The 13846-nt window shown below is 37.7% G+C and overlaps 1 protein-coding gene across 4 annotated transcripts in view; it reads right to left on the reverse strand.

Annotated features, from left to right (window-relative positions):
• Positions 1-13846, reverse strand: part of Exoc4 (exocyst complex component 4) — a 695598-nt gene that overhangs the window by 630661 nt on the left and 51091 nt on the right. For all 4 annotated transcript variants that reach the window (XM_040728511.1, XM_040728513.1, XM_040728515.1 and 1 more), the window contains exon 5: positions 4805-4914. In XM_040728511.1, coding sequence (XP_040584445.1) covers positions 4805-4914 — 110 coding nt within the window. The remainder of the gene's footprint in view (positions 1-4804; positions 4915-13846) is intronic.

Raw genomic sequence — 13846 nt, forward strand, 5'->3', positions numbered from 1 at the left:
AGTCATGATCTTAGTAGCCCACCCAGACATGAATAAAATGAATCAAGAAGCCACAAATGGAATGCCTGGAAATGCTTGCTCGGTCACAAACTTTCCAAAGGCTCTTTGACAGATGGAAAGACATACTGGATGTTCAAAAGATTAAACCAACACTTTTACTACAATTTCTGGCTTTTCTCCCAATCTTTCTAATTCTTTACATGAATTACTATGTCTAAACGAGACACTAGCTTTCCCATACATTACAAAATACTGCAATGACAGAGGCTTGCAAAATGCATCCCCTACACACAACTAGAACCAGAATGAGGCCAAGTTCCAATCTAAACATTAGATCTCAATGGAATCACTTTCTGTATCTGTAAAACCATTCTTGAAATAGCTGAGTAACTAATATTTTTCTATATATTACTAGCACGTGATTTTCCTTAAGAAAAAGGCATGTTCATATTTTCCCCTTATTCTACTAGCTTGTTTTATTGATTAGCAAATAAATACCAATCTTTTAGGTATATACTTTTCTTTCTTTCAGTTCTTCATAATCTATCCTGTTCTTTACTATGCCATTTATAATCTGAGTAACATTTAGTAGAAAAGCAATGCAAATCCCAATTATTTGACTTTTAACATTACTTGCTCGATTTTGCAATTTATGAGTACTTTATTTAGTTAGAGAACACATATGCACATGTAATCCCAAGTAACTTTTCTTAAATATGCTTAAGTATAATGAATATAAAGATGACAACCATTATAGTAATAACAACAGCAGCTGCCCTAAAATGACCTCATAGCACTGTTGTATCCACTGAACAACACAACGCAGTTTTCAAAGCATCACTTACAAACTATGATAGAAAACTCAGAGAAAAGTCTCTATAATAAGGCATCTGAAAAATGACTCATTCACAAGCAATCAGAGTTCTCATTTAATTAATAATAACCTGAACATTCTCAGGAATCACCTCCAACCTTAATTTATGGCACCCCAATGGGAAATCCATTCTGCCCCGGGATTCCCCACTGGAACTTCCTCTATAAAAGTGTCAATTCTAATGGATTACACCCTCCATCCTACTGTTTCACAAGATGAGAGGGGAGCTTTAAGAGCCTATGTTAAATTCCCTGCTGAAAATGTCTATTACTTTCTCAGCTAACTTGCAGAGTACTCCACAAATAGATGCTAAAGACTTGCTGTTCAGTACCAAGAATTAGACAAAATTTCTGTCCTTTATTATGGTATACTTCATCAGCCCCAAGCTTTTATATGTACTTAGTAACATGTTATGTATTCTCTCTATAATGTGTGTCTTCTTCGCTTCTACTATCTCTTTTAATAATGTGATTTATATTAATAGAGTCCTAAGGTCTAGAATGGCAAGAACTTAAAAAGATTTCACCATATAATTCCAAAAAAGTCAAATTTTTCACACATTGGTTTCTAAAGATAACTTAAGACAGAAAATCAGCTCTGCAGAGTATGGTAATCAGAATGACAGATCCCCAAAATATCCATGCCTAAGCCGCAAGGCCTGTGAGTAGGTCACCTTACATGGCACAGAAGATTCTCATGCAGGTATCATTGAAGTTAAAGACTGTGAGATATCAAGATTAGCCTGAAGTACTCAGGTGGGCTCAATTCTATCACAGAGTCCTTAAAAGGGGAGGAAGACAGCAGGAATATGGGTCAGAGAAGTACAATGAGGGAAAACTGTCATCTAGCAACATTGTTGCTTTTGAGCCAGGAGAAAGAGTCCATGTAATGGTAGCAGGGAAAAAGAGTCCCCATAACCTTCAATAAGAAACACGGCCCAGTAAAGACTCTGATTTGGGCCCAATGAGACACGTGTTACTTTTTTATTTTGTTTTTTCTAAGAGTCTTATGTAGCCTGGTCTGGCCACAAACTATATACCTGGGCTGACCTTGAACTCCTGATCCTCCTGTTTCTACCTCCTGAGTGCTGGGATTTACCATTAAAACCAGCTTCATGATAGGGCATGGTGTGTGTGTGTGTGTGTGTGTGTGTGTGTGTGTGTGTGTGTGTGTGTGTGTGTGTTGTGTGTGTGTGTGTGTTCCATGCCCGCGTGCATGCAGGCATTCACATGCATTCATGCTTGTGCACATGGAGGGTAGAGATCAACATCAGAACATCTATGGCTTGCCACCTTATTTTTTTATGGCAGAGTCTATCACTAAACCTGCAGCTTGCTATTTTCAGGTAGACTTTCTAGCCAGTGGCCCCCCCTCCCCTGCATCTAACTGGTCTCCATACCCCTTCCTCCCACTCTGGAGACACAGACACATGCTGCTGTACCCAGCTTTTACATGGATGTTCAGGATCCAAACTCAGATCTTCATGCTTATACAGTAGGCACTTTACCTGCCAAGCTATGTCATTAGAAACTTGCGTCAGGTTTCTAAGCTACAAAACTTTAAGATAATTAATACACCTATTTTGAATAAGCCATGTTTGTGAACAGAAAATGAACACACAAGACACACCTTGTTTATTTGTAACAACAGGAAACTAATTTTTAAAAAAATTCTAGAACTCAGCTCCAGCATTGAAATCCAGCTGCTTCTTAATCAGCTGGGTAGATTAAAGCCAATTATTAACCTTGCTGTGCCTCAGTTTTCCTGCATGTAAATAAAGCTACTAATAATACCCATCTCAGTGAATTCAAGTAAAGCACTTCAACATCACTTCTCACCTAGCAGGCGATAAACACTTCTTAACTTAGGCTGTTACTAACATAAATCAATATAATAATATAACTTAACATTCTTTTTCATCCTCACCAATGACAGTCATAAAATCAACAGTATCCAAAACAGTCCAGGAATAAACCCTTCTAAAGAGAAAGATTTGTACACATCTCTAAATGTGGTTTCCACAATGGTCTTGGCTCTACTTAAGATAGAATGAGGTTTTTCCAGAGTTTTCTAATAATAACAAGAGTCACTGTGGGAACATGAATTCCACTACATGACATTGTTAATTCCAGGACCTGACAGAATAAAGTAAATCCATCAGAAAGTAAAAGGAGTCTTATTAAAAAATAACAAATGTAACAGCTATAGTTGGCATTTTCAGCTTATTTGAAACGTACATAGCACTTTTATTTTACAAAGTTAACCTATAATTTCATTACAATTAAAATTTGTTATTTCAATTGTTATTTCAATTTATGACAGCAACACTGACACAAAGTAATATAAACAGGCTAAACAGGATGGTTTCCTTAAAAATATAAGGATATAACAATTGGCAAATTGAAAAAAGTTAAGTAAAATACAAATCAAAACTAAATGTGTATACTTCATTTTATACTTCTGGACTCTACAATCCCTCACAGAAGTAAAAGCTCTGAGAAAAGAAACACTGTATCAAGCAAGAAGTTCAGAAAACCTGGGATAAAGAGGGAGTTCAAGGCCTGTCTTTCCAACTTAGCAAGGCCTTGTCTCAGAAATAAAAAGTAAATAGAGAGTTGGGAGAATAGCAATGTAGTACTTCTCTAGCATGGGGCATGCCCTAGGCTTAACCCTCAATAAAAATAAACTAATATTTATCCAATGGTAACAAAAATCTTCACTATCTTTTAAATTAAAGACTTTGAGGGCTTTGGCTGCCACCTGAAAGTACCTGCAAATACCACAGAAATTATGCACTCTTCTTCTGCATAATTTCTGCATAACCCAAAGGTATGATGGCACAGAAACCCTGTGAAGTGGCCCCAAGGTTGTGACCCAGCTGAACTCAGCGAAAACGCCATTTGAGCCACTCCAGAAAAATCCCCTAAAGCTTTATATTCAGAATCATAGTAAGCTTTCCCACAGCCAACCTTAAACATACAAAGAAATGAAACTCCATCATCTTATTTTTAAAAATTACTTTGTGGATATTTCTCCATACTCAATCTTTGAGCCACACCCTGCTCAGTTCTGTATGTGATGGAATATTTGATGCTGTCTTGCCCAAGACTACACTACACTACACGTTATTTGATCTATTTGACTTTGGGCTATCTAAGCAGCTCATGCACCTAACATTCTTACGCTTACCATAAGCCTGGTGTTTGTGCAAGATGGCACCATCAACAGGCACAGTAGCACGTACAGAAGGATGCTAAGTTTGAGTCCAGCTTGGACTACACAGAAAAAGACACAACAAAAACAAAAAGAAAATGTCAGCACCAGAAGGAGGGCTGAGCAGTGGAGTAGAGAACTGCCAGCCTGCAAACCTCAAGGCCAGAATGCTGTGTACAAGAAAGGAAACATCTTTGAAACTGTGCTCATGAACAATTAACAAACTTTATTCTATCATTGAAAAACCAACAAAAGCCTGATGCTTCCTTCATTCAAACAGCAGGCCTGGTCACCTCTCATCAATGCAAATTCTCTTTGGCTCATGTTGATCAGCTTGGACTCAAGTTCCAATAAAGGAAGCGTGCCTGTCTTGATCATAATATATGGCCTGGTCTCATTTTTATTTTTCTGCCATCTGATATCAACAGAAGCAATATAGATTATAACCAAAAAGACAAGAACACATCTTACCAAAGAACATTTAAATGCAAGCTTAGAAAGCTAAACAGTACCAACCAAATAAAATGCATTCATAGCTGGAATCTGTAGGCAGGGCAGTTAGCTGCCAGTTTTGACCATCTATAATGCAACAGGTCCAGCCAACAGTTTTATATGTCTTTCCTGTGAGGGTCCCAAAGAGCACATCACAGGGTCCCACATGTCTCTGTCTAGGCTTTCTAGTATACTAAGACTGTCACATAATAAAAAATAACTTACCACTTGAGTTGCCAGCAGAACAATACTGAGTGGCATCAAGAAATTTTCGTGGAGTAGGGATGTTAGTAACATCAATCAGAGGACCAGGAGAGGCATCTTTGACATGAGAACTGTGGGGAAAAAAAGCAGAAGTTACCATTTTCTCCAAAACTAACTGAAGTCCCATTTAATACCCAACTCTCTAAACTGTGACTTCAAACACCTCGCATGTACATTTTCAATGTAGCCGTTGCCACAGCTGGAGATTTAAAGATGTCTTCTAAGAGTCCTAAGGGTTTAACACAAATAGTAAAACGACTGACTATCTTAAAATAAAATGACATGAAGCAACTATCCAGACCTCCTTTGCACCTTTGTGAAAACTGCTTATAAGTACACAAAGTTCAAGTAACACCATGGCATAAGCACTAAACCCTCACTTAAACTTGTGTTCTTCAGGACTTTACTCCTTCTTGTTTTCTTTAAAATAGACTCATAACTCTGACAAATGGAGACTGATTATAAAGGCTGACTTAATTTGTTTCAATAAAGCCTAGGCCCTCATCATATAATTTAAAGTCACTAAAATAAATAAATTGATTACAGATGACATAAAGATTATAAATAATGGGGAGGGGTGGAGAGAAGGCTCAGTGGTTAAGAGCCCTTTCAGAGGACCCAAGTTCAATTCCCAGCACCCACATGGCAGCTCACAACCATCTATAACTCCAATTCCAGGCAATCCAACACCCTCACACAGATATGCATGCAAGCAAATTCCAATGCACATAAAATAAATTAGAAAAAATAAAGATTATGAATGACAATTACGTTTTCAAGATAACTTCTTAATTTACAAATATCTGAGCAATGTGAAGGCAAATGCAGCTTGGGCCCTAGCCATAGGAAACACAATCCTCCAGACACAGAGCCTAGACTTCAGAAATTTCTCTATGTCCAACACAAGGGTAGAAGCTGCAGTTCTCACTTTGTTCCAGCACAAAACACAACAGCAGCAGCAGCAGATCACTCACAAACTAATTCTTTAAAGGGAGAACAGGTACAAAAGAAAGGAAGACCCAAGCCCACTGGAAAGACTTCAGACAGGATGGAGAATCCAACTGGGAACAACATCTAGACCAGTGGTTTTCATCCTTCCTAATGCTGCAACCCTTTAATATAGTTCCTCATAATGTGGTACCTCAATCATAAAATTATTTTCATTGCTACTTTATTATGGCTGTTATGAATCATATTGTAAACATCTGAGATGCAGGATATCTGATATGTGACCCCCCCACCCCCTCGGCAAGAGTTTGCAACACCCAAGTTGAGAATCACTGATCTAGACCCTCTTCATTGTAATATTTCCCCACTCTCTTCCCATGATCCTTATGGAACCAAAGCACTAGGTTTAAATATCACATGTATTCTCCTTTTGCTCCCTTTTTACAATATTGGGGATCATACCCCCTACTATATAATAATCTTGTCTCTGAGCTCCTATATTTTTAAGTAAGAAAAAGACAGTAACATTTCAAAAACCTTTGGAAAAAGCTTTATTAAAGAGTAAAATAATCAAAGAAAGAGAAAAATTACCACTTAAAGTAACACTAGTTTTATTCCATGATAATGACATGTGACCCATTATCCTAGAACCTAAAGATATTACAGCAGTTGTTAACTTCTCCCTCTTCAGTAACCAAGAGGACCAATACCTGGATAGTGTTTGTAATATGCTAGTGGTTGGTGCTGTGCCAAGTGCTGATGATAAAAGTGTTACACAGATAAACGAAACATCACACATCCTAATAGACACCATCACTCCCAGCTAATGTGCAACTCAATTCAGTTATATAGGTAATAGGAAATGAACTGGCATAGTTTTTTCAAATTAATTCTTGTCTATGAATATAAAACATCAAGTTGCTAATTACCTAAATCATCCTAAGTAAATCCAGCAGACTGTATATCCAATAATCTGTTTTTCATTGTTTTGAGTTTTTTAAACAAGGTCCTACTATGCCTTAGCCTCTAAAGCACTGAGTTACAGTCATGCACCACCACATTTCTCTGTATTCTCAACTTTTTACTCTTTTTTTGTTTGTTTGTTTGTTTGTTTGTTTTATGAGACAGGGTTTCTCTCTATTGTTTTGGAGGCTGTCGGTCCAGCCTAGCCTCGAACTCACAGAGATCCGCCTGCCTCTGCCTCCCGAATGCTGGAATTAAAGGCATGCACCACCACTGCCCGGCTAACTTTTTACTCTTAACTAACTTGTCTACCTGCATTTTATTCCCAACTAGAAAATTAGGTCTGCATACTCCCCTAATCCCCAGATCTGCCGGCCACAGAAACAGGGAAATCACTGAGGAGTAATGTACTTCTGAGCAATTCTTAAAAAGTTAATTTCAACTTGAAATGACAGGAAAATTACATACATACCTTATAAATATTTAAAGCTCTGGAGGAGTTATTTGTATAGCGGGATAAATAAAAATATCAATGAGTAGGAAAATAGAGGCTTATGTATAGCTGGAATACTGCCTGTCTTTTCTAAAAATAAATAGTACGGGTAGTGCCTGTGTGTGGATGCTGGTATGTTCACACTGAGAGTCCAACCGCAGTGCCTGTGTGTGGATGCTGGTATGTCCACACCAAGGGTGTAACTGTGCATAACTCTATCAACACAGCTGACACGGGATTCACATTAGACCATAATTTACAATTACTTTCTCACTATACACCTAACAAACCATGAGAAACACAGGGTAATAAATGATTTTCTACCTTTAAAAACACAGCTGCCAAACTTTATAACCAAAGCCACAAGGGTTCCCAAATGCCAAGAAAACTTTAGAAAATCAATTTACTAAAAAACTACATTTAGACCAAGTATTCTATCCCTCCCTCCCCTGCCTCTCTATTTCTCTCTCTCTCTTCTCTCTCTCTCTCTCTCTCTCTCTCTCTCTCTCTCTCTCTCTCTCTCTCTCTCTCTCTCTCTCTCTCTCTCTCTCTCTCACACACACACACACACACACACACACACACACACCTCTTCTCTTAGGCCTTAATTTTCTCCTCTGTGAGCACTAATTCAAGAGCAAGGAACTCTGGAAAGGATTTCTACACTTTCTCTTAGACTTCAATTTTTTTTTTTGAGACAGTGTGCCTCTATGCCCAGGTTCTCTTGGATTTCTTTTTTCTTCTAAATAGTTTATTTTTATTTTATCTGCATTGGTATTTTGCCAGCATGTATACTGTATGAGGGTGTCAGATCTTGGAGTGCTCTGGAAGAGCAGCCAGTGCCCCTAACCTCTGACCCATCTCTCCAACCCTTCTCTTGGATATCTGTGGAAAGACTTGGTTTCAGAAAATTCAGAGAAAGTCTCCAAACCAACTCATTTACTGACTACATAATTGAAGCTCAGCAGAGAGGTAGGTGGTATTACAGCATATGACATTAAATGGACCCTAGTTTTCATTTCAAAAGAGAGAAAAGGACTTCTCTCACCATGCATCAGAGACAAAATTGAAAAGGTATTAATTAATTCCCTCAAAGGTCTTTGACTCACCCAGAGTTACTTTAGAAAACAAAACAAATAAAAGACTGTTCTCTTGAAATTTCAAATTACCAAGAAGACTCTGCATTGTTATATTCTGAAAAAAATATGGAGTTATTTTTTAAATACATATGATGACTTTTATTTTTAATCCATTCAGAATCATCCACAACACATCAATTGATATACATCAATGTGTATTGTGAGTGATGCCGGTTTGGTTATATAATAAACAACATGATGCAAAATGGGAAAACTATGCAGCAACCTATGCTACACCACAACCAAAACTAACTGCCACAATAACTTACCCAAACCCCACTGCCATTACAATTTATCCAAGGACTTTCTGGCCACAATTAACCACCCAACTTGCTAGGATCTTCTTCAATATATGTTTGATTTTTAAATCCATGAAAACTGTTCATTCACCTTTCTTAAAACAACAGTTATAAATCCTCCACTTATAAAATATTTGCCTTTATTTACAACATATTTCTGTTCCATGGATTAGTAATTGCTAATCCTTGGATTAGTATATACAGGTTTAACTATTTACAAAATTTATAGGTCCGGCTCATTTGGTGGATTTTATTGTCAAAGAGTGACAGAAATGAGTAAAGCATTATACTATGAATCTAATAACTAATACACTCACTTCTATAACCAGAATGCCTGTTACAGTATCTGTCATAGAACAAATCTTCATAAAAGTTGATTAAATCAGACCAAGCTATAAAATAGCCTTCAAAGATAACATGCCCTCAGTAAAAAATCGTAATCAAATAATAAAACAGGAATCACTGGCATAGTGATTCCATATAGTTCTGAAATCTCTCTGAAAATACAGAAAGAACAGTGAATGGTTTAGAACACAGAAAATATTGAGGAGAAAAAAAAAAGCCATGCCCTCAAATGAGACATCAAGGGTGACGATATAGTAATATAAAATAGAATGAAGTTAAGTTATTTATGTCTAAGAAAAGAGAAAATAAGCGAAAAGAGAACTGAAAGATTAAAACATTGATATATAACAGAAAAAGTAAAAGGACAAAATAGACAGCCAATAATACAAAGGGATACGAAGCATTCGTCACACACCTGTACACAAAAATGGACGCCAAACCCACGGCATCTGCAGTGGTCACCTTTACCAGGACAGAACCTCTGAAGCAGCACAATGAAGTGAGGTCAAGCTGGGCGGTGATGGCGCACACCTTTAATCCCAGCACTCAGGGAGGCGGAGACAGGCAGAACTCTGTGAGTTCAAGGTCAGCCTGGTCTACAGAGTGAGTTCCAGGACAGTCAGAGTGATGAAAAGAAACAGAGCGACAAAAAGAGACCCTGCTTCGATAAACCGAAAAATAAATGAGTGAGTGAGTGACTGAGTGACTGAGTAAATGAGGTCAAAGAGTTACTGACCAGGGGTACACACAATGTGTCAAAGGATGAACTAACTTTTAAATAATTCTCACTGATCCCATGTGACGAGGAAGGCAGAGGCTCTACATGGAAGAAAATAACCCACTAAAATGTTCTTCACGCCCCACTTCTCCCTTCCTCAATAATGAGTGTAACCCTTCTCGGGGCTTTCTATATAACTACAAATATTTATGCCAGCATGCTAAAGACACATATGCTCATATAACAATGCTGTTTTCAATCTGTTTTAAGGGTTCAACAGCACCTCTCAGAAATCCTACCAATCAAGTATATAGAGATCTTTCTCACACATTTTAAGTTGCTGTGCTATATGGAACAAATATATATACTTTATTCAGCAATGCTCTTTGTGATGAGCATTAAAGGTGTATGGGTTTTTGTGCGGGGCAAGGAAGTTGGTATGAGGGTTCCCCTTTTTATGGGGCAGGGAACATGTCATTTTATTCTTGAGACAGGGCCCACATAACCCTATTGCCTCCCCATCCCAAGTGCTAGAATTTCAGGCATGCTCCACTGCACCGAGCTTTGTTATGTGGGTTTTCATATTGTTCTTAACAATAATGTCACAAAGAATATCCTACTACTTATATTCTCATAAACTAGTAATATTTTAAATAGGATCTGAACATAGGAATGTTATCTTTATTTTCCAAAAATGTGCATTAGTTATTCAACCAAAGAGAGGAATCTATTCATTTCCACTACCCTTACCAAGACAGCATACTATGAATGGTTTTGGCTAGCTGATGCTCAAAGGCCACATTCTCAAGTGTGTGCTTCTCTAATCATATGCCTCTATCTATTTAGATTTAAATCTATGAATTATATCATTTTCCTTGTATTACTCCGAAGAGTATTTTCATACTTTAGACTGTAAACTTTAATACATATTTTTTTCAATCTATGCTTTCACTTTGGCTCCACTTTACTGAAAATGTATTTTCACCTTTCAAACAGGTAAATTATTTAACATTATTATTTATGAACTGTCTACTTAGAAAAGCCTTCTCATATGTTAATGCCTTATCAAGCTTTATCATATGATTTCTCTATCTGGCTAGAATTCCTTGGATGTAAAAGATAGGTATCTATATTTTCTTCAAATCAACAGCTAAACTACCTCAACCCAAATAGTTTTCCTGTCCCATCCTGTACTGACTGAATTAAAGTCAAAAATAAACAAATGACGGTTTCAGCACTCGACTTTGTCCCAGCAATGTCTCTACATTCACTCTGTACTGCTGTGCTTTGAGCAGCATTATACTACACATCACTGTCACATGAGTCTTTTCAGACCTTCCTTTCACTTTGATTTTGGGTAATTCTTATAGACTTATTCTTCTAAATAGACTTCATATGTGAGTTTCAAAAGCATCAACTGAATTGACATGTAACAACAACTATGTGCTGACAGCATAACAATCTTCCCATTTGACTATTTCTTCCAAACACGGCTTTTACTTTTTTCTCTCTCTTCCTCCCTCCCCCCCGTTTCTTCTCTCTTTCTTTTCTCCTCCTCTCCCCTGACCCAGAGATCTTTGCTTAATTCATTTCATTTTACAATGTATATGTAGAATATACACATCCATGTATGTGGGGATGTGTGCACACACGTGGAGATCAGAGATTGATATCCAATGTCTTCCTCAATTGCTTCTCCATAGGATCTCTCACTGAACATAAATATTACTGCTTCGGTTGACTGACCAGCAAGTTGCTGATATCTGTCTGTCTCTGTCCCAAATGCTGGGATTACAGACATACACAGCTAAGCCTATTATATATGAATGCTGGGGATTTGAACTTGGGTCCTCTTATAGCAAATGTTTAGCTGGTACAGAATTCATTATGTAGTCAACCAGTCTATACAAAAATCTCAGTTCTTCATATGTAATATCAAAGTAGAGATGGGAGTACTACAATGGAAATGTTTAAGTGGAGACAGAAGTAGGGGACAAGGAAGATGAAAGAGTGGGAGGGAAAGTTAACCGAAATGAAAACACATATGAAAATTCACTTTATAAACTATATCAATTTATAATCTAACTTTAAAATATAATTTAAGAAAAAGCAGGGCTTTCTTTGCGTGATTCTACTTACAGCTTCTGAGCCTCTGATTATTCATGAGTTTAGACTACCATAACAAACAGTGGGGTAAACAATGAAATGTGGGTAGCGGGAGAGTCAGCACTGAGTTATACCCCTGGGACCCACATGTGAAAGAAGAGAACCCACATGTGAAAGCAGAGAGCTGCCCTCTCACCTCACAGCACACGCAGACATTCATTCAATTCTTCTTGCTAATGTTCTGCTTGGTTGGTTGGTTTTGGGGTTTTTGGGTTGTTTGGGGGAGAGGTGTTTTGGGTTTGTTTGTTTGTTTGTTTTTTCAAGACAGGGTTTCTCTATGTAGCTCTAGCTGTCCTGAAACTCACTCTGTAGACCAAGCTGGCATCAAACTCACAGAGATCTGCTGTGAAATATTAGTTTAAGATGTGTTATATGTATTTATGCTATGGAATATTTGTTTAATGATGCAAAGATGGTGTTGCAATCGTTTATGTTGCATTTGTTTAACTATATAAAGCTGTATTACTTTGCTTGTCTGAAACACCTGATTAGTCTAATACAGACTTGAATGACCAATACCTAGGCAGGAGAAAGGATAGATGGGACTACCAAGCAGAGATAATAAACAGGAAAAGAAATCTGGAGAAGATGGAAGATCGAGAAAAGGAGGAGAGGAGGACTCCATGTACCAGCCACCCATCCAGCCACAGAATAAGAAGGAAAGAAAGATATAGAATAAAGAAAAAGACCAAAAACAAGATAATTTAAGTTAGAGAAGCTGCCTAGAAACAAGTCAAACTAAGGCAGGGCATTCATAAGTATGAATAGGTGTCCGTGGATTTATTTGGGAGCTGAGTGGCAGGCCCACAAAGAGTACAAAGACACTTACAGAGATCTACCTGCCTCTGCCTCCCAAGTGCTGGAGTTAAAGGTATACACCGCCATGCCCAGGCTCTCCTGCTAAGATTTTAAATCAAGACTTGAATTTCCTTGCTTACTTCTTTGTTTCCTATCACTTCATGTTTTTGTTCTGTCCTGTTTAGAGTCTCTATTCTGTTCATGCAGCACACTGTTTCACAGAAGCTGTTGCATGCTTGCTACATACAACCATAAAGCTCAGAAATGTTCATTGATAAGCAAATATTTTGGTGACTCTGAGCCAGGCTGGATAAGTTTTGGGTGAGTTCCTTATATCTGCCCTCCTCATTCTCCAGGAACAAAGTACAATAAGGCAGCTGTAGAGGAAAGAGTGAACATACTCAATACAAATATGTTTCAAGACTCTGACAGTGGCATTTAATGACGCACAAAAGCAAAGGCCCAAATCAAGAGTAGTATATGCAAGGTCTGTGAAGAATTGTGTTGCATTCATCCCACTTAAAAGAGTGGGGGTGGGGGGGTTGTTTTGAACATACATTACTGGTCCAAAAACATGACCAAACAAAAGCCAGCAAACTAAAGGAAAACGAGTTTCTTGTTGCTCATGGCTTATAGAGATACAGTCCTTCAGAATAGGGGGATACATGGGCAAGGTGGGGAACCATGGTAGCAGATGGCTCCATAGTGGGAAAGCATGTGACTAGGACTCTTCACATCTCACTTTAACATATGTTCAGCTGTCTTTCCCCATCTCCCCTTTTATTCAAATCAATCTCAGCCCATAAGATGCCACCAGGATGAATCTTTCTAATACATTCAACTTCTCAGGAAATGATATCACAGATATACTCAAAGGTATATCTCAATAATATTCTATTCATTTGGTAATCTAATCAAGTTGATGATCAAATTAACCAACACAATATCTAAATAATTGTGCATGCTTCACATATCTATTGAGAAATCTCAACCTGAATTCTCCAGGTTTTTTCTTGCTTTATTTAAATAAATGTCCTTCCCCTGAGTTAGGAAAACAATGCTCATTCTTCCAAACCATTTACACAAGATTCATAATGATTCTGTTTTATTATTTACCCAGAACCACACACTGGA

Source organism: Mesocricetus auratus, unplaced genomic scaffold, assembly GCF_017639785.1.
Source record: "Mesocricetus auratus isolate SY011 unplaced genomic scaffold, BCM_Maur_2.0 Super-Scaffold_100019, whole genome shotgun sequence".
Classification (NCBI taxonomy): Eukaryota; Metazoa; Chordata; class Mammalia; order Rodentia; family Cricetidae; genus Mesocricetus; species Mesocricetus auratus.